The following is a 21,472-nucleotide window of genomic DNA, read 5'->3' as shown; positions in this document are numbered from 1 at the left end:
ATAGAATAGACATAAACAATAGTGATTCTTCACCACTGTAGCTATATCCTACTAATGAATTTAGGTCTAGAGATAAGGTATTTGACTGCATTTCACAGTTCAACAGAAAGCCATTTAAAAATGCATTGTAGGGCTTAGAGCTCCATAAAATAATCTGTACCTATATTTCTCTGTATGTATATTTACACCCACTCATCACTTAAGAATATATTTTTCACCAAATGTCAAGCACTATAAGAGAACATTTTCATCTTGGTATGTGTAATTATTGGAGTTCATTTACAAAACAAAGGTCAGAGAACATTCTGTGATCAAACAGCCATCCTGTTAAGTCTTGGTAAAGTTTATTACATTCATATTAGCGTGTTGTGGTGTATACTTTGTAATTTTAAAATAATCATGAGTCATTAAAGTAACATTTTGTCTATTTCCCAGAAATTATTCATATTTTATCATTCATATGGAGTAGGAAATATATTGATTTCTATCAAGTTTCACTTAAAAGCCCAGCAACCTCAGAGTTACTGGATAAAACAAGTATTGAACTCCCTTATCCTGTGGTATTAGGTGGTGGTGGTTTTTTGTTTAATTTTGTTTGTTGCAAGTCTTGATAAGATTGTGGGAAAAAAGTAACAAAAAAAAAATCCTGTTAATTATTATGTTGTTTTGGTGCAAACCTGTTGGTAAGTCATTCCTATTATTGTCATTTTGCAAAGGGTTCTCAGCCTTAATTATTAGATATTAATGGACTGAATAGGTATATAGCACAATTCTCAGTGCAAACTCTCATAGTTGTCATCTGCACTGTAGCCATTTTAACACTGAACTCATCACAAATGCTATATGTATATTTATGAGTATATATACATACCAAATATATGGATATTGTGAGATTTTTACAGCTCCAAATGTATATTGCAAAGTGCATTTAATTCACTTACCTCTCTGTGGGTTATTAGAAGATTAATCCACTGAGTGAAGAATAATTTAGTGGGCTTTGAATCTGGAGTGCTTCTCAAATAACTAAAACTAAGACGTGTAATCTGTGGAAAGACATTACTGTAAATTCTATGAAATCACAATATTCCACTATATCTTCAATGTGCAGGGCTCTAACTTCAGTCAGTAATACTGTTTGTGGCAGAGTTCTAAACATTGGTAAGAAAATCCAAAGACCTATCACCGAAATGTGCAGGTGTACTGTACATTCAGCTCACAAAACTACTTGTGCCTTAGCCTGAAGTGATCCCCAATTTAATAGGTGCTAATCTTTGCAGAAAAACATTACACTAACAATGCAAAGGGGACTGGAATTTCTTAATACATTGATCTTTTGGAACTTTATCTTTTTTTTTATACAGTAAACATTTTTGTTGAATTATTTGTTTGGGGAGTTTTACATCTTTGTTTTCTGTTGAAATTGCTGATTATAAACCTAAAGATTTGTACTTATTCAGAACTTTTTAAATTGTGTATACAATAAAATGAGGAAACCTTTGATATTAATGACAAAATGGGCTTTTTAGCTTTTATTTTTCTTTACACTTGTGTTTCAAATAGATTAAATGTTGGTTCTCCTAGGCTAAGACTCCCAGGAGTTTTATTATCAGATTTCCCAGCTTAGTTTTCTTTTTGTAGGCATTTGTGAGGGTAGTGTAGCCTAGGCAAATAGTGCTCAAGTTACTGTTTTGTTTGAATCCCTTTATTACGGAGTACAGATGAGAAGAAAAATTCAGATTTCATCCTAAGGGCACCATTTATGTCAGAGACATTCTCCTATTAGCTCTGGTTCAGCTTCTCTCAGGCAATCTGCTCTATATCCTTATAACTAGCCATCAGTGATTGTAGTATAATGCATGGCGACAAGTAGGTCATATACTCATATTTTCTGTGTTACACATTCTCCTCCAGAACGGCATACTTAATATACAGCTAAATCTTGCTTGCCTTACTCATACAAGGTAGTCCCTTTGAAATCAGTGCAATCAGTTACATAAGTAAGGTGAGCTGGATTTTTATTTTTTTTTTTTACTATTGGTTTTAGAACTTTCTGAAAAGTAGAATTGCTTTCCATACTTGAACTGCTTAGATGTAAAAAAAAAAAAAAACCTGTTGCATTGTTTTCTTAGTAATCAAGGAGATGTCTCTGATTCCGTACCAAAAGTGTGTGATCTAACATAAAAAAAATTAGAACATTAGTCCTATTATGTTGTTACAATATCTGAATTTGAGCTACTATTTTCATTGCCACATATAGCTGTTTCGGAGGTTCGTAAGTTAAGCCCCAAACTGGATATAAACACAGTAGTCATGCATGATCAAGTTGCATGATGGCAGCCTTACCTTAGACTAACCCATGTCATGCTGAAGGAAATATTATACTATATTGATATAACACTTCATAAAAGTTTTTAATATATGCTACCTATGATACTAAGATACTATGACAGGTTTCAGAGTGGTAGCCGTGTTAGTCTGTATCAGCAAAAACAATGAAGAGTCCTTGTGGCACCTTAGAGACAAACAAATTTATTTGGGAATAAGCTTTTGTGGGCTAACACCCACTTCATGGAGTGAAAAGTAAGATAAGATATTACGACAAATGCAATATGATCTCTGAAGATGCTTTGGTTACTCAAGTATATTTTTAGAAATATGAAAATCAATAAGTTCACATTCTGATCATAACTCTTAAGCAGGAGCAAAACTTTTACATGTGAGTAGTTCCATTAAGTTATAGTTGTGTTTAAAGTGCTTTAGTGGGTCAAAGCTATAGTGTGTGGAAAAAAGAGTGGAAAATCTATGAATTAAAAATTGTAGAGGCAAAAGAAATTGCTGAGAGGGTTTTTTTATGCCTCTATAGCCCAGCTATTTTTTAAATGATTTTAAAGAACAGTTTTGCAAAGAATAAGTTCAGATTGTGGTCTTTGTTTGTTTGTTTTAATTAAAAGCAGTATTTTGAAATATCCAGGATAAGGAACATGTTACATTAAAATGGTCGTAGAGCCGTTTTTAAACTAAGGGCTGGGAGAAAGCCGACAGGTGCAGAGGAGCACGTGGTACGAACATGCCTTAGGGGAGGATCTATAAATGGAGATTCCCTATGTCCTAATAAGGAGGAGAGGATGGAAGATGATAAAATACAGGTAGGATCTGATGAGAAATGGTCAAAAGAAAAAAAGTCCCTTTCAATTACCTCATGTAATGGCAGACAGCTAAAAAGTGACAAGTTTTTAAAGTGTTTATATACCAGTGCTAGAAGTCTAAATAATAAGATGAGTGAACTAGAGTGCCTCTATTAAATGAGGGTATTGATACAATAGGCATCACAGAAATTTGGTGGAATGGGGATAATCAATGGGACACAATAATACCAGGATACAAAATATATTGAAAGGACAGAACAGGTCATGCTGGTGAGGGAGTGGCACTATATGTAAAATAAAGTATAGAATCAAATGAAGTAAAAATCTTAAAAGAACCAAACTGTACCATAGAATCTCTATGGATAGTAATTCCATGCTTGAATAATAAGAATATAGCAGTAGGGATATATTACAGACCACCTGACCAGGATGGTGATAGCGACCATGAGATGCTCAGGGAGATTAGAGAGGCTATTAAAATAAAAAACTCAATAATAATAATGGGAGATTTCAACTATCCCCATATTGACTGGGTACATGTCACCTCAGGAAGGATGCAGAAATAAAGTTTCTTGACACCTTAAATGACTGCTTCTTGGAGCAGCTAGACCTGGAACCCTCAAGAGGAGAGACAATTCTTGATTTATTCCGAAGTGAAGCTCAGGTTCTGGTCCAAGAGGTGAATATAGCTGGACTGCTTGGTAATAGTGACCATAATATAATTAAATTTAATATCCCTATGACAGGAAAAACACCACAATGGCCCAACACTGTAGCATTTAATTTCAGAAAGGGGAACTACACAAAAATTAGGTTAGTTAAACAGAAATTAAAAGTTACAGCACCAAAAGTAAAATCCCTGCAAGCTGCATGGAAACTTTTTAAAGACACCATAATAGAGGCTCAACTTAAATGTATACCCCAAATTAAAAAACATAATAAGAGAACCAAAAAAGAACCACCATGGCTAACCAACAAAGTAAAAGACGCAGTGAGAGACAAAAAGGCATCCTTTAAAAAGTGAAAGTTAAATCATAATGAGGAAAACAGAAAGAAGCATAAACTCTGGCAAATGAAGTATAAACATATAATTAGGAAGGCCCAAAAAGAATTTGAAGAACAGCTAAGCAAAGACTCAAAAAAATTTTGCTATTACTTTTTAAGTACGTCAGAAGCAGGAAGCCTGCTAAACAACCAGTGGGGCCACTGGATGATCAAGATGCTAAAGGAGTACTCAAGGATGATAAGGCCATTGCAGAGAAACTAAATGAATTCTTTGCATCGGTCTTCACCATTGAGGATGTGAGTGAGATTCCCAAACCTGAACCATTCTTTTTAGGTGACAAAAACTGGTTGAAACTATAGTAAAGAACAAAATTTTCAGACGCACAGGTGAACATAATTTGTTGGGGAATAGTCAACATCGTTTTTATAAAGGGAAATCATGTCTCACCAATCTACTAGAATTCTTTGAGGGGGTCAACAAGCATGTGGACAAGGGGGATCTAGTGGATATAGTATATTTAGATTTTCAGAAAGCCTTTGACAAGGTCCCTCACCAAAGGCTATTAAGCGAAATAAGCAATCATGAGATAAAAGGGAAGGTTCTCTTATGGATTGGTAACTGGTTAAAAGATAGGATACAAAGGATAGGAATAAATGGTCAGTTTTCAGAATGGAGAGGGGTAAATAGTGATGTACCCAAGCGGTCTGTACAGGGCCCAGTCCTATTTAACATATTCATAAATGATCTGGAAAAAGAGGTAAACAGTGAGGTGGCAAAATTTGCAGATGATATAAAACTATTCAAGATAGTTAAGCCCCAGGAAGATTGCGAAGAGCTACAAAAGGATCTCTCAAAACTGGGTAACTGGGCAAAAAAATGGCAGATGAAATTCAATGTTAATAAATGCAAAGTAATACACATTAGAAAACATAATCCCAACTACATATATAAAATGATGTGGTCTAAATTAGCCGTTACCACTCAAGAAAGAAATCTTGGAGTCATTGTGGATAGTTCTCTGAAAACATCCACTCAATGTGCAGCAGCAGTCAAAAAAGCAAACAGAATGTTGGGAATCATTAAGAAAGGGATAGATAATAAGATATCATATTGCCTCTATATAAATCCATGATATGGCCACATCTTGAATACTGTGTGCAAATGTGGTCGCCCCATCTCAAAAAAGATATATGGGACTTGGAAAAGGTTCAGAAAAGGGTAACAAAAATGATTAGGGGTATGGAATTGCTGCCGTATGAGGAGAGACTGGGACTTTTCAACTTGGAAAAGAGATGGCTAAGGGAGGATATGATAGAAGTCTATAAAATCATGACTGGCCTGGAGAAAATAAATAAGGAGGTATCATTTCCTCCTCCTCATAACACATGAACTAGGTACCACCAAATGAAATTAATGGGCGGCAGCAGATTTAAAACAAACAAAAGGAAGTATTTTTTCACACAATGCACAGTCAGCCTGTAGAACTCCTTGCCAGAGATGTTGGGAAGGCCAAGACTATAACAGGGTTCAAAAAAGAACTAGATAAATTCATGGAGGATATGTCCATCAATGGTTGTTAGCCACGATGGGCAGGAATGGTGTCCCTATCCTCTGTTTGCCAGAAACTGGGAATGGGCGATGGGGGATGGATCACTTGATTACCTGTTTTGTTCATTCCCTCTGGAGCACCTGGCATTGGCCACTGTTGGAATACAGGATACTGGGCTAGATGGACCTTTGGTCTGACCCAGTATGGCTGTTCTTATGCTCTTACATGATGTTGTGTAATGTGCATTAAAATGTGCTCTTAGCACAGTGGTGTCACTGTTCAAATAATACTTTACTATTTAGATATTCAAGGATTGGTCCAAAGTCCATCTGAAGTCAGTGGGAGTCTTTCAGTGGTGTTTGGATCATGTTCTAATAGTGCAAAGTGAAACTTTATTCCACATGCTATATTTCTTAAAAGAAATTCACATGTAAAAACATACTAAAAATGCAATTAGTGGAATGAAAAGAGGCAAAAATAAGCAACGAATACTTAAAGGGAAAGCATAGTGGGAGATATGTCCTCTGGTTGTTTAGACCAGTTTTTCTCAATGACTGGTTCGTGGACCAGCACCTGTCCCTGAGATCTCCTTGACACAGTGTAGGAAGGCAGCAGGCCATTCGCTGGTGTCAAAAGGGTTGAGAAACACTGGTTTAGACACAGTGGGGCACTGCCTTTTAATGGTGAATTGAAAGGGTATATTGTCTGCCAAAACAAATTGCGTTGCTTCCTCTGCCTCAACTGATGACCTCATTAACACCTCAGCAATTAAAGAACCTGAATTCACTGCCTTCATTACATTACTTTAGGTGTTAGTAATCGCTTCAAGTGTAGAATGTTTTCAGAATGTAATCTGCACATCCCAAATTATTTATTTTTATGTCTGTGTCAAGAAACATATTCAAATATATGGTTTTAAAATGTATTTATTTGTGATTCTTTTAATTTTAGATGGGATCTTTGAGTGGAGAGCTACTCTGAAAAATAACTGTAAAATGGCATCATAGGCTTTCCAGCTACATTGTGCCTCATTGACTCTGAATCAAATGAGCTCTGCTTGCATGTCAAAAGACTTCTAACTGTCAGATCCTAGCCTGAGTTTACAGTTCTGGAAGCCAAGCTGTGTTCTTTTTGGCCTGTGCATCATTTGTCGGCCAGATATAATAATTCTGTAGGCCAGGTTCTACCCTCAGACCTGGACAACCTCATTCTTTTTAATGGGGATACACATTTGTAACCAAGGGCAGAATTTGGCCCTAGTAACTAGAACTTTCTTAACTCTAATGTGTGAAAAGAAATAGAACTGAGCTCCCCCCCTTAAAGCTGTAAATGCTTTACACAGCTGACCAGATTGGAAAAAAGAATATAAATATATTTTTGTCACTAATGTGACAATGTAATGGCTTTGAATGCACACAGAAAACATATCTGTTGAGGGTGCTATTTTTGCAGTCACTTTTAAGAGAAGAACCACACTTTAAACAGCCTTTTGTGTATTGTGTGTATTTTCAAATACTTTCTGTTCATCTTGCTTTTCCAAGCTATTGTGTAGGCATTGGAAGACATGCATAATATTTTCCTTCTGTTTCCTTCCTCCCTACTGTTAATTTGATTTATTTTGTTTATTTCATAGCTATAACATTAATTTTATGTGGCTTACTATGTATGTGAATGTTTTTTAACAATTGATTACATCTCAATAAACAGGTTTCAGAGTAGCAGCCGTGTTAATCTGTATTTGCAAAAAGAAAAGGAGTACTTGTGGCACCTTAGAGACTAACAAATTTATTAGAGCATAAGCTTTCGTGAGCTACAGCTCACTTCATCGGATGCATCCGATGAAGTGAGCTGTAGCTCACGAAAGCTTATGCTTTAATAAATTTGTTAGTCTCTAAGGTGCCACAAGTACTCCTTTTCTTATCTCAATAAACACAGTCCTTGGCTCTAAATTCAGGGGATTTTAAGAGGTAATATCTCCTGATTGTTTTCCAGTTCAAATATCAAGTATGGATAGTACAGTAAAAATGAAAGTGGCAATCTAGTTGATAGAACTAGAGGAAGACAAACTGGAGAGTATAGAAAGTGGCTGTCGTGCATTGTTGTCAGTTTCACTTTAGTCTTTAAACCTGACCAGTACAATAGTGATATCTCCCTGGTGTGGCCTCGTGCTGTTGTCCCTAATGCTGAGCCAGAAGCAGTTTTCTGCTGATTTAACAAATTTGTGCCTCATAGAATAATAGAATATTAGGGATGGAAGAGACCTCAGGAGGTCATCTAGTCCAATTCCCTGCTCAAAGCAGGACCAACACCAACTGAATCATCCCAGCCAAGGCTTTGTCAAGCCAGATCTTAAAAACCTAAGGATGGAGATTCCACCACCTCCCTAGGTAACCCATTCCAGAGTTTTACCACCCTCCTAGTGAAACAGTGTTTCCTAATATCCAACCTAGACCTCCCCCACTGCAACTTGAGACCATTGCTCCTTGTTCCGTCATCTTCCACCACTGAGAACAGCTGAGCTCCATCCTCTTTGGAACCCCCGTTCAGGTAGTTGAAGGCTGCTATCAAATCCTGCCCCACTCTTCTCTTCTGCAGGCTAAATTAACCCCAGTTCCCTCAGCCTCTCCTCGTAAGTCATGTGCCCCAGCCCCCTAATAATTTTTGTTCCCTCCACTGGACTCTCTCCAATTTGTCCATATCCCTTCTGTAGTGGGGGGAACCGAAACAGGATGCAATACTCCAGGTCTGTCCTCACCAGTGCCAAATAGAGGGGAATAATCACGCCCCTCGATCTGCTGAAAATGCTCCTAGTCATACAGCCCAATATGCCTTCTTGACAACAAGGGCACACTGCTGACTCTCCTCCAACTTCTCATCCACTGTAATCCCCAGGTCCTTTTCTCCAGAATTGCTGCTTAGCCAGTCGGTCCTCAGCCTGTAGCGGTTCATAGGATTCTTCTTTCCTAAGTGCAGGACTCTGCATTTGTCCTTGTTGAACCTCATCAGATTTCTTATGGCCCAATCCTCCAATTTGTCTAGGTCACTCTGGACCCTATCCCTACCCTCCAGCATATCTACCTCTCCCCCCAGTTTAGTGTCATCTGTGAACTTGCTGAGGGTGCAATTAGTCCCATCGTCCAGATCATTGATAAAGATGTTGAACAAAACCGGCCCCAGGACTGACCCCTGGGGCACTCTACTTGATACCGGCTGCCAACTAGACATCTAGCCGTTGATCACTACCCATTGAGCCTGACAATCTAGCCAGTTTCCTATCCACCTTATAGTCCATTCATCCAGCCCATACTTTTTTAACTTGCTGGCTGGAATACTGTGCTAAAGTCAAGATATATCACATCACTGCTTTCCCCATATCCACAGAGCCAGTTATCTCATCATAGAAGACAATCAGGTTGGTCAGGCATGACTTGCCCTTGGTGAATCCACATTGACTGTTCCTGATCACCTTCCTCTCCTCCAAGTGCTTCAAAATGGATTCCTCAGACTTAGAACCATGCCCCTCTGGCATGCCTTCTACCCCCTTTTTTCCGGGCACTACTGGTTGAATGAGCATGTGGTTCTTCGTGTCATGTAACAACTTCCCAGATCTTTGCCTCCCATCCTCCTCCCTGCCCTCACTTCCCAAGTTTCAACTGGACAGAGGGATAAATTCCTAGTAGTTCAGGGAAGTAATAACTATTGGTACTCTGAGCACACTAGTTGGCCAAGCTAACGAGGAGCCCTGTGGCTAATAAGCTCGTTATTCTTCAACAAACTAGTCTGGATTTTAGAGAGCAGAAAAGTACTTTAAACACATTTAAGTGGGGAAAAAACATACATTTTAAGAAGATAATTATGTTGAAGAGGGATATGAATCAACTGTGTCCTTGAAGAAAACATTAAAGGTTGCATATAGTAATTACAGCAACTGAGTTAAAAGCAAAGTGTTTTTTTAAATGAGCAGACCCCAAACAACCAAATCCTGCTAATGACCAATGTTGTAGTCCTAAACTGTATTTTTTTTCCACAAACTTCAGTTTGGCTGCTCACATCCCTATTCACTGAAGATAATCAACTATTAAAAAACGTATTCTCAGTCCACATGTAGAACGTGTTTAAGGTATTTCAGTAATGGCTGTGTCCATACAAAATCTTTGGCATGTTTGGATATATTTAAAAAAGCTGTAGGTGAGCAAGTTTTGATTTTATGATTATATATTGGTCTGGGATGTTAGCTTCTGAGATAAAGGCCATCGTTCTTCCTTATGGCCTTGTGAAAGGAGATCTTATGAGCAAACACCAATAAAATAATTAACATTTTACTAATATTGGTACAGCAGCTATAGGTTAGAAATTTTCAAAAGCAATCCACATTGGACTAATTTTGCATCCATTGAAAACAATGGTAGGGTTCAGGCAATGTTGAGGGCTTTAAATTTCCCACCCATAGCTATAATTTTATATACACCCACCTATACTAGCCCTTTAGGACAATATGTATACGTCTTTGTTTGAAACATGTATCACTGTTTTTAAAGTAGCAATATTTTTAAAGGTACTGAATTCTTGGGTTAGAGCATACAGCTTGTTGTGTCAAACATACATGCAAAGTTTTATTGATTTCAGTGTGATTGCGCAGGATGCGAGAGCATAATTTTATTCATTATATCTAGAGCAAGAGCAAATTGAGAGTTTTTTGCATGCTTGTACGTGCATCCCAGTTTCATAATACATCCCCCATTCCTACTTTATATTAAAAGAAAAACTGCAGTGAGTAATTGCTCATTATTAGTGTCTTGTGTTCTGGCTTGATGTAGAAGATTAAAGAGGCTCTGTCAACTAGATACCAAAATCTGCCTTTCTTAAATAAAGTAATTCTCTTGTAATATCCATTGATACTGATGCCTGCTTTTTAGGGTGGGAATACTTCAGTGGGCCATCATCTGCCCAGAACAGAAACCAGACAAACATTTTGATCTTATTGCCACCTACTTATAAATATTTAGCAAGTTTCTACCTGAAACAGCTACTGAAAATGATGGGCACTTCATGAACTACTACTTGGATCCTTCCATTATTCTCTCTCCACCAGAAGAGGCTACAGAGCCATTCCATGACTTGCCAGAGGATTTCCTCATTGCTTTTCTAGTAGAAGTTCATAATAAATTTGTAATAGGTTTCTGAGAGAAATGAAATTGAAATCTGCATTTGTAATGTATTTTAACCCATTTTGCTGACTGTAACAGGTGATAATGTACATTTGTATCAAACTCTTAAAGTCACATTTCAAATAAAAAAAGTTCCTAAAAAATTACGGTGTTGTGTGAGATTTTACAATCTTTTCTAGAAAAGAGAAGATTGGGGTCCTAAATAGGTTCCTATTGTCCCTTTAAAGAATTTGCCAGTAGTCTAATCCTACATATTATAAAACTGCAATTGTTGTAACATCTTCCGTGAATAAGTCATTACTTGTATCCCAGTGACACAAAATGATAGACACTGTTGCCCTACACCCCCAATGCATAAGGACACAGAGGAGAATGGTCCTTGCCTAGAAGAGCTTACAGCCTAAGAAATATATTGCATTTAGACCTAGTTTATCCATTTTCTAAAAATCTTACTTGAAAGAAAACACCTGGTACCTACATTTTTGAATGTATATATTTTCAGACTTAATTAGTTGAATATGCCTCTGATTTTCATAATCTTACATTGATGTCAAGAAAAATAGTATTTGAAATCAGATAAAGAAGAACAAACGTCTATTTAGATTAATTTCCTGGGTTTCTCCCCAAATTTTGAGCTGCTAACGTGAGTCAATCCTGGAACAACTCATTTGAAATAGGCTGCAGGAAATTATACCTTGTTCTCCCCTTGTCTCTGAATATTATTGCTTCCATCAGGAAGTAGTTGAGACCACAGCATTTGGAACAGTTGAAGCTTGGTGCTAATTTCTGAGTACATAGGAAGTCTTTATGATTTCTATGGCACTTTTGCTGCACTTTTTTAGTGTTAAAAAGGGTAATTATTTTCCATCTCATTTTAACTTCCTTCATTCTCATATAAAGGCAAACTTCCAGTAAACTACTTTCCCTGCAGTATTTTCATAAAAACAAATGTTAGCTATTGTTACTTTCCTGTGTTGTAGGTCTGCTAGACTAAAAGCAATTGGAATGAGAAAATACACAGGCAGAAACAATAGGCACTTGATAATAATTTTGCTGACCCGTGTTAATAGTTAACTTTATAGCCTTGATAATCTGAATCTCTTCCAGGTGACCGAGTGCAATAACGTTTAGCTTCCTGCATTTGTCAATGTGAAAATATGCATTTGCTTCCTCATCATTGTCATGCTGCAGCCACGCAATTAAGTGATTTTGCTTCCTGAGTCAAACAGCAACCATCTCTTGCCAAAAGTGTATCAAAAAGCTTATAACTGGCTCTCCTTCAATCAGTTAATCTATGCTTTTTATTTTTTGTTAAAAGATATTGAGTGTCTCATTTACAGTTCTGTTCTTGTGGACTGATATTTTTGAATGCATATAGTGTAGGGTTTTTTTTTTATTGATTTTAGTAATCTGACTACAGGAAGAGAATCTGTCTGAAAAGCTAGTATTGAAATAAGAAAGGTCACAGTATGTACTGAGATTACACAAAGTGAATTTTAAAGTGGGAGTACCAGTGTGGACAGGAGCATTAACTGGTGTCAACCTAGAATCTGTTTTATACTGACAACATGAAATCCCCTGAAAATAGGGGTTTATAATGGGAAAGATGGATTATCATATAGAGAACATTGTGTAAATTCAATCAAGTTTCAGAAGAGCGATTGAGCTGTGTCTTCGGAGGAACGAGCACTTGCTGTACAGCCCATTGTTCCAGTAGTGGCTCTGAGGCAGTTTGGTCTAATGGACTGAACACAAGTATCGGAGAAAGGAACTCCTTAGTTCTAATTCTTAACTGTCACTTATTTGCTAAGTGGCCTTGGGCAAGTTACTTAGCCCCTGTTTCCCATCTGTAAAACAAAAATAATAATACCTACATACCACAGTGGGGTGTTGCAAGCATAGGTTAGTGTTTGTAAAACACTTTGAGGGTGGAAAGCATTACATCTTTAACTGGAGTATTGTGTCCAGTTCTGTGTGCCACATTTCAGGAAAGATGTGGACAAACTGGAGAAAGTCCAGAGAAGAGAAACAAAAATGATTAAAGGTCTAGAAAACATGACCTATGAAGGAAGATTGAAGATATTGGGTTTGTTTAATCTGGAAAAGAGAAGACTCAGAGGGGACATGATAACAGTTTTCAAGTACATAAAAGGTTGTTACAAGGAGGAGGGAGCAGAATTGTTGTTCTTAACCTCTGAGGATAGGACAAGAAGCAATGGGCTTAAATTGCAGCAATGGAGGTTTAGGTTGGACATTAGGAAAAACTTCCTAATTGTCAGGGTGGTTAAGCACTAGAAATTTCCCAGGGAGGTTGTGGAATCTCCATAATTGGAGATTTTTAAGAGCAGGTTAGACAGACACCTGTCAGGAATGGTCTAGATAATACTTAGTCCTGCCATGAGTGCAGGGCACTGTACTAGAGGACCTCTCGAGGTCCCTTCCAGTCCTATGATTCTATGATGAGTTCTTAGTACTGGTTCAAAGGTCTAGTTCTACAGAGTTTGACTCCTTATCAGAGGAAAACAACATTTTACTTTGTCTGAAAAATTGCGGTCATGATAATTTGAATAACGCATGTCCCTGTCTTTATTTTTTGCCCCCACAAATTAAATCATCTAGAGCAAAGCGTCTTTGTCTAGTTATTTGTACCATCCATACCCTTTGAATTACTGAAGAATGCTACAAGATTTTCTTCTACGTAGCTAAAAATTCTGTATGCTGCAATGTTACAGGATGTTTCAAACAATGTTGAATGTTTCATTTGTTGAAGCCAGTAAAACATTTAGTTCAAATATTTAACAAATTTTGTAGATTTAGAGAGCAAAAAGGGGAATATAGTATGTGCTCCCTGTATGTCTAGCAACATATTTCCCACTTCCACAAACACAGATATTGAGATCAGATATTCCACAAATTCTGAATGTATGAAAGATTTTTTTCCATTCCTTCTTCCCCCACCTCCCTTTGCTCCCTGCTTTCTAGATATTTGATTGTTTTCTGAAGGAATACAACTACAATAACGTGTCCTCGCTTCTCTCTGGGGCTAAAGAGAATTCTAATTTTAAAAAAGAAAAATGTACTCTTCTGTAAAAGTAATCCATCGTGATCACTATTTAACACAATAAGGGGGAACTGAGCCATTTTATTAGTCCCTATCCAGTTTCTGTTCAATAACTCAAACTATATCTGCCAACTAATAGCTCAATTGTTTAGATTACTCAATTATTCCAAGAGATTTCAATCTGCTTGAAAATGTTTGTGTGCCAATTTCTTTGGCATTTTTGAAGTAATATAAGATTACAGTTATTGGCTAATAATGTCTACATTGCTGATAGGCAAGTGGGCTTTTTTAGACGAACCATTGTCATAACATATGTTTTCTCATTTCCCAATCCATCTTCCCTTCCTTCTCCAATTCTAGGCCTCTCAATGGACCACCCTCAGCTCTCTTCCTTCACATTGAAGAGTCCACAGAGCTTGAACCCCACATTTCAGGTGAATTTGAACCCAGCTGGCCAGGGTTCATCTCCTCTTCTGAGTCCTGTCCTGAGCGATGCTGGCAGTGCCCGGGTAGAAGAGGAAGAGGAAGTAAAACGCAAGGTAAGGCAATGGCACTACAGAAAACCTAAGCAATGAGTGAGGAGCGTGTATAGACTTAGCATGGATTCTGATGCAATTCTCTGTATAGTCTTCATTACTATTAACAATATTCTTTGTGCTAATACAAACTTAGTGTTAATGTTTGCAAGCTCCTACATTGAAAATTCAGTGGGAGTATGTTGACCCTGGGATCCCAGAGTCTCATGCATTAGAACCTCATGACAGGATAGTCCTCCTCGTTGCTGTTATTGGAGTCATGTGTGTGAGTTGTTAAGCACAGCATAATCCTTGTCTATGCACAGTGTTTTATTTAACATTGTCAACTGATTGGACTGTCCTTGTCTACACTAAATGTTTAACGTCATGTTAGTTAAAAATTTGTTCTAACCTGATTTAATTTCCCAGGGTGGACAAGGCCACAGAGCTAAAATCTGTTCACCTACAGGGCATGCGGCAAAAACTACTTAGGCCTTATCAGAAGGTGAGGTTAGAGTGCGGAGCTTTCAGTTATTTTTGAGGGTTGGTGAGTGGATTGTTTTTGACACTGTATCAGCTAACAATTACTTTGTTATATGTCTTTTAAATATTGAGCTGCACTCAGTTTTATGACAGGCATATCATATATAAAAGGAAATAATAAAACAATTGTGACTTGTATATGTGTATTATAGTGGCACTCAGTCTTTTTCCATTTCTGTCACATGTACCTCATTTTCAAAAGTATAATATCTCAACAATTCCCTTTGTATTGAAACTCATTTATAAAAGTTTTTAAGCCTTGGGGTGAATTTTTGTTGCTAATTGATTTTAGCATGGTCAACTTCTGAGAGATCTAAAGCTTCAGTTTCCTCTTGAAAATAATTTCTTAAAATGAAACTTATCTTAAGTTTCATGGTAAATTTTTACAGGCTGTTTATGAATACCTGGAAGATGAAGACTTACAATGGGAATACTAATATAAATGTGTTGGTGTTGATAGGTGCTGCTGTAATTTTATAGAAATATCAAGGCATGAATGTGTCACTTAAATTTTTATATGCTAAGTATTGTCTTGTATTTTAAAATCATAGTTCCATTTACTAAAATTAAATCATTGTACAAGTAAAGGTAAGTCTTCTCCAGCATTTCTCTAAATTACAAAACTCTTGTACTGAATCTGAAAATGTTCAGTAGCCCTTAGTTTCTCATTGCTTTCATGTGGCACCATGTCCTTGCAGAACTGCAGTGTTAACTCTTTTTTGGCACTTGCACTGGGTTTCAGGAAAGGGAAGGAGGCTCAGTGGTGGGGAAAGAACAATAGGATTTGAGAGGGAAAATAGAAATAGCGCTGTAGTTGACACCTGACAGACAATTTAAAAGATGTCACTACCATGCCTGCTCTGCAGTGTAAAGGGCATTAGGTGAGGGTTGGTACACTATCTAGAGTAATAAATACCTTTTTCCTTCTTATAAATATTTATTTTAAAAGAATAATGAAATGTTAAAGACTCTTCAAAGGGAGCATTCAGAGACATGTAAAGGTTAGAAAATAAATTAAAAAAGATACTAAAGTGGAGCAACTCCCCCACAACCCCCCACTAGATTGTAGCTTGGAAATGTTCGTAGTGGCCAGGAAGCCACACATCATCATCCTGCCATTGCTGTTGCAGGCACTGTGCGAGTTCTCTGCATGCTGGTTCCACACCATATGCTCTTGTTCCATCTAGGATGGGTGCACCCCTCTCTAGCTATTAGGTTACACAAATATGAGCAGCATGAGATATTCAGAACTAATGCCAGGCACTTACTACAACTGCCCCTTATAAGGTGGAGGGGAGAGAAGAAAGGTGGAGGATTGTGTATGAGGAACGTTTGAGGAAGAGAACTCAGATTCTAAGTTCTTCAGGGCAGAGACCATCTTTTTGTTTTAGGTTCATATAGCACCTAGCACGATGTTTGGAGCTACTACAATTACAAATAATGATAGAGTTAGAGGAGACAGAAGAAAGTTGAATAACTTTGATCTTGTCAATAATGAGGAGAGCCAGTCCATGCATGAGGGAGGGCAAAAACAATAGTCAAAGACTTAATTAGCTGGTTTACAGGAGGAAATGTGGGTCTGGGTGGACGTTGTAAATCTAAGGCCTGGTCTATACTACAGTGTTAGGTCATAGGAAGCCGCCTTATGTAGCCCTGTTAATGTATGTGTCTACACTACTGGGTCCTTTATGCCGACCTAAGTCACCACTAATGTCCACTTCTGTAATCGGCATAGCACTTAATTCAATTTTCATGGGTTGACTGTAAGGTAGTGCAGACACAGTGTTGTGTAATGCAAGTGCTCATCTGTGACTGATCTGGAGATTAGTCTCAACTCTTCTGCACTGCAGCCAGATACACAGGAAACAGCCCCTCCCCTGCTAAAGCCCTGGGAATTTTTGATTTCCCATTTTCTGTTTGATCAGCATTGGGAGCATGCCAGCTTGAGCACAGGTGATCATGGAGACTACACGCCCCAAACATGCTCCAGCCTGGTCTGCACAGGAGGTGGTGGATCTCATCGCTGTGTGGGGAGAAGAGTCTGTGCAGGCAGAGCTCCGATCCAGCAGAAGAAACGCTGACATCTGTGCAAAGATAGCTCATGGAATGGGGGAGAAAGGGCTACACAAGTGACACACAGCAATGACCTTTGAAAATAAAAGAACTTTGCCAAGCGTACCAGAAGGCAAGGGAGGCGAACAGTTGTTCTGGTGCTGAACCCCACACATGCGGGTTCTACAATGAGCTGCATGAGATTCTCGGGGGTGACACTACCAGTACCCCCACAAGCAATGTGGACACCTCACAGATGTGACAGTTTAGGAACAGGGAGGACAATATGGTGGATGAGGAAGAGGAGGAGGAGGAGAATGGGAGCAGGCGAGTGGTGGATCCATTCTCCCCAAGAGCCACGAAATATTTTTAACCCTGGAGCCCTGTGGGTCGCAGGACATCACAGTGGCCAACCGTGATACCAGGGAAGACACCTCTGGTGAGTTCACCGTTATAATCAAAGTCCAATTAAACTTTAGCGGGCACACACATTCAGTGGTATTGCATGTTTACTGCGAAGAAAAAGCAAGCTGCTGTGGTTCTCTGCTTACCAGAGGCCGCTCCAGCTATGCAGAGGGTGGTCCCCGGAAAAGACTGTTTATGTGGATTGTGATAGCCTGGGAATCCTCCATTGATAACTCTAGGAAACTTTCATGGAGGTACTCTACAATCCTTTGCATAAAGTTTTTGGGCAGGAAAGTCTTATTTCTTCCACCATGGTAGGACACTTTCCCATGCAACTCCTGAATTAATTCTGCTGGCATCATTGCGAAACACAGCATAGCAGCATAAGGACCAGGTCTATTCCAGGACACTTGCAACAACATCTTCCTTTCCACCTCTGTTATCCTCAGGAGACTGATATCACATAGGGTCGCCTAGAGGAAACGGGAATTTCTCATTAAAAGTGATTTTAACGGAAAATAAAGAGCATGTAGACCACCCCCCACCCCATTCTGGATTGCCAAACCATGTGACCAGTAACGTGCCTTTACTGTGGTCGGCACGGGTCAGCAAATAGTTTAGTGGCTGATAGCGGACTGGGGCCCCACATGTGAGATTCTGCAATTTGGGAGTGAAAATGTCTCTCACTCCCCCCAACCCCTCCCCCGCCCCGTTCATAAACAGCTTCCCGTGGTGCTATGGGGAGGGGTGATTGTTTGACTAACTACCTCTGTTCCTGTCATGAGCCTTCCATAAACTTCATTAAAAGTGCGGTCACCCATGACCTGGGGGTGGGAGCTACTCCCCATGGCTGGAACAGCAAAACAGCGCAGTGAATGGTTACAGATTCTGATTGTTTCGGCTTGCACCTAGTGTAATAAGGGGGGAGGGGCTTATGAAAACGGCCTTGCTATGGAAACATTTTATGTACGTAAAATGATCCCTTTCTTTTTTTCCCCATGACTGACAGCTGGAAATGCATCCTTTGGCATGTCATCAACACCTGAAAGCAGACTTCAGCTAATTAGAAGGAGGAGAAAGAGAACATGGGAGGACATGTTCACCGAGATAATGAACGCCTCTGGGACAGCTGACCCAGAGCTGAGAGCTTGGAGGATTTCACTGTCTGAGAAGTTAGACATGGACATGGAGAGCAGAAAAGCTTCCCATGAGCATGAGTGTGTGGCACAGGATGAGATGCTTCAGATTATGAGGGACCAATCAGACATGTTGAGGCATCTGGTAGAACTGCAGGAACAGAAGCAGGAGGGTAGAGTCCCTCTGCAGACCCTGGTGGACAGCCAGCCAGCCAGCCAGCATCGCCTGGTGCAGAATCACCCTCCCCAAAACAGTCCATGAGGCATGGGAGAAAAGTCCATTATCCCTTTCACTTATCGCAGGGGGTGAGTACAAGGAACAGAAGGTGCCCATTCACAGAGCTTTGATGTTGACTAGAATGCGGTGCTATGTTACACAGCTGAAAATGTTTCTCCTGTTCCAACTTTACAACCCCTTTCACCAAGGCTCACTTTTTTTTCTGTTCTCCCTTTTTACTTATGTTTGTTAAATAAAGTAAATGGATTCGAGAAATAAATGTTCTTTATTGAGTAGAAGCTGTAGGCTTGGCTGGGGTTGGTGGTTTTACAAGGCAGGTGAAGCTTTGGGAAAGCACAATGCAGACAAGGAAGCTCACATTACTGTGACTCATTGTTGAAACGGCTTTCAAAGCCTTGCGGATACAAAGCACCTGGGCTCTTCTTATCAACTTGGTGTCTGGCTGCTTAAAAATGGCTGCCATGCAATCCGTCTCAATTGTGCACCCCTGTGGAAAATTTCCCCCTTTTTTTCCCCACAGATATTATGAAGCACACAGCAGGCACATATAACCATGGGGATGTTCTCTTCACTAAGATCCAACATTGTTAGTAAACTTCTTCAGTGCCCTTTTAAACGACCAAAGGCACATTCAACCACCATTCTGCACTTGCTGAGCCTATAGTGAACTGTTCCTTACTACTGTCCAGACGGCCAGTGTATGGCTTCATGAGCCATGGGAGCAAGGGGTAGGTTGGGTCCCCCAGGATAGCTATAGGCATCTCAATGTCATCAATGTTCATTTTGTGGTCTGGAAAGAAAGTCCCGGATTGCAGCTTTTTGAACAGACCTGAGTTCCTAAAGATGCACGCGTCATGAACTTTTCCCAACCATCCTACGCTGATGCTGGTGAAACACCCCCTGTGATCCACCAGCACTTGCAACACCATTGAGAAGTATCCCTTTTGGTTTATGTACTCTTTGGCAAGGTGGTCTGATGCCAAGATGGGGATATGCATGTCACCTATCGCCCCAACGCAGTTAAGGAACCCCATCACAGCAAAACCATCCACTATGTCCTGCACATTTTCCAGACTCGCTAGCCTTTGTAGCAGAAGTTTATTAATGGCCCTGCACACTTGGAGCACATCAGCTCACACGATTGATTTACCTACTCCAAATTGATTCCCAACTGACCAGTAACTGTCTGGTGTTGCAAGCTTCCAAATAGCAATCACCACTCGCTTCTCCACTGTCAGAGGAACTCTCATTTTTGTGTTGCTGAACTGCAGGGTAGGGGAAAGCTCTTCACAAAGTTCCTGGAAGGTGGCTTTCTGCATTCAAAAGTTCTGCAGCCACTGTTCGTCATCCCATACCTGCAAAACGATGTAGTCCCACCAATCAGTGCTTGTTTCATGGGACCAGAAACAGTGCTCAACAGAGTGCAGCTGCTCTGTGATGCCAGCAGCAACTGTGAATTGTTTTTTTTCAATGGCTTGCAGCAGGGCTACTTGCAGGACATTGCTATGTTCCACTTAGCAGACCCTACTTCGGCTCTGGAAATACTGCAGGAGAAGGCGCGAGGTGTTTGAGATGCTCGCAGCAAGAGTGCACAACTGAGCAGGCTCCATTCTTCTGGGGTTATGGCGTACACACGGCAGTTTTAAGATGCGAAAACCACTGGATTGTTTGCCATTGATACGAGTGAGGGAGGACAGTGCATTATGGGATACTGATGCAATATTCCCATTCTCCCCTGCGACAATGTTTTGGTCCCATGAGGCATTGCACAAACATCCCAAAGCACACTGTGTCAAATTACACTTTGGGATAGCTACCCACGATGCACTGCTTTGTGCATTGATGCAGGCTCTGCTAGTGACACACTCAGTCGAGACAATGAACATGATGTGGCCATGCCTAATCGATTTAATTAATTTGGAGGCTCGAGGTCAAATTAGATCAAGTCGACTTAATTTGGTAGCGTAGACAAGCCCTAAGACAAAAGGAAAGAAGAGAATGAGTGTCACATTTATCATGCTAATAAGGTGCTTCCAAAGATCATTCACTTTTAAAATATTTTCTGGGAAAGAATCCCCGATCTCCTTCCCCATCCGTTTCCTCCCTGCAAAAATTTAGCATGTTGTTTTTTCTTCTCTCTGAACTTCCTTCCTCCTCAGTTGGATTCTGAATTGGCTGCTGCTCAGGTAAAGATAGTGGGTATATAGGCCAGCCTATGAGTGGTATGTACATGCATCAATCAACTGACTGACCTCTTTGACAGATAGTGGCCTCTCTACCTGCCCTGTATGATTAAGCACAAAGCAGAGCCTAAAAAAAATAGCATCAAATAGCAAAATATTTATTGCCCTGTCTAAAAGCCTGTTTGATTTATTTCTTCCACTTCTTGTGTCCCAGTTTTTGTTCAAATTATTGAAATTTCTCATTAATACCATTATGTTCCTTTTGAAAAGCTTTTTCATTTTTGCTGACTTTTCTATTGCTCCTTATGATGAAGCAACTTATAACAAACTCCTCTGTCAATTTATTTCCTTTATTGCATTTAATCTCAAAATAAAATAATTCTACTTCATCCAGAGTGGTCTCACCAATCTCCTTATTTCACTGCTTCCTTCCTTTACATATAAGTTACTTATCCTGTCCTGCCCCTTCT

At 39.4% G+C, this 21,472-nt stretch overlaps 1 protein-coding gene across 16 annotated transcripts in view; it reads left to right on the top strand.

The window, feature by feature from the left end:
* The window catches only part of FARP2 (FERM, ARH/RhoGEF and pleckstrin domain protein 2), a 257,803-nt gene that overhangs the window by 189,843 nt on the left and 46,488 nt on the right, over positions 1–21,472 (top strand). For all 16 annotated transcript variants that reach the window (XR_006273983.1, XR_006273985.1, XR_006273984.1 and 13 more), the window contains one exon: positions 14,291–14,469. Coding sequence is in view for 13 of the 16 variants with exons in the window: in XM_043491578.1 (XP_043347513.1) it covers positions 14,291–14,469 (179 nt within the window). In the remaining 3 variants the exon portion in view is untranslated. The remainder of the gene's footprint in view (positions 1–14,290; positions 14,470–21,472) is intronic.

This window comes from Dermochelys coriacea, chromosome 9 (assembly GCF_009764565.3).
Source record: "Dermochelys coriacea isolate rDerCor1 chromosome 9, rDerCor1.pri.v4, whole genome shotgun sequence".
Taxonomy (NCBI): Eukaryota; Metazoa; Chordata; order Testudines; family Dermochelyidae; genus Dermochelys; species Dermochelys coriacea.
The sequence above is the reverse complement of the archived record's forward strand: the minus strand, read 5'-3'. Positions and strand labels throughout refer to the sequence as shown.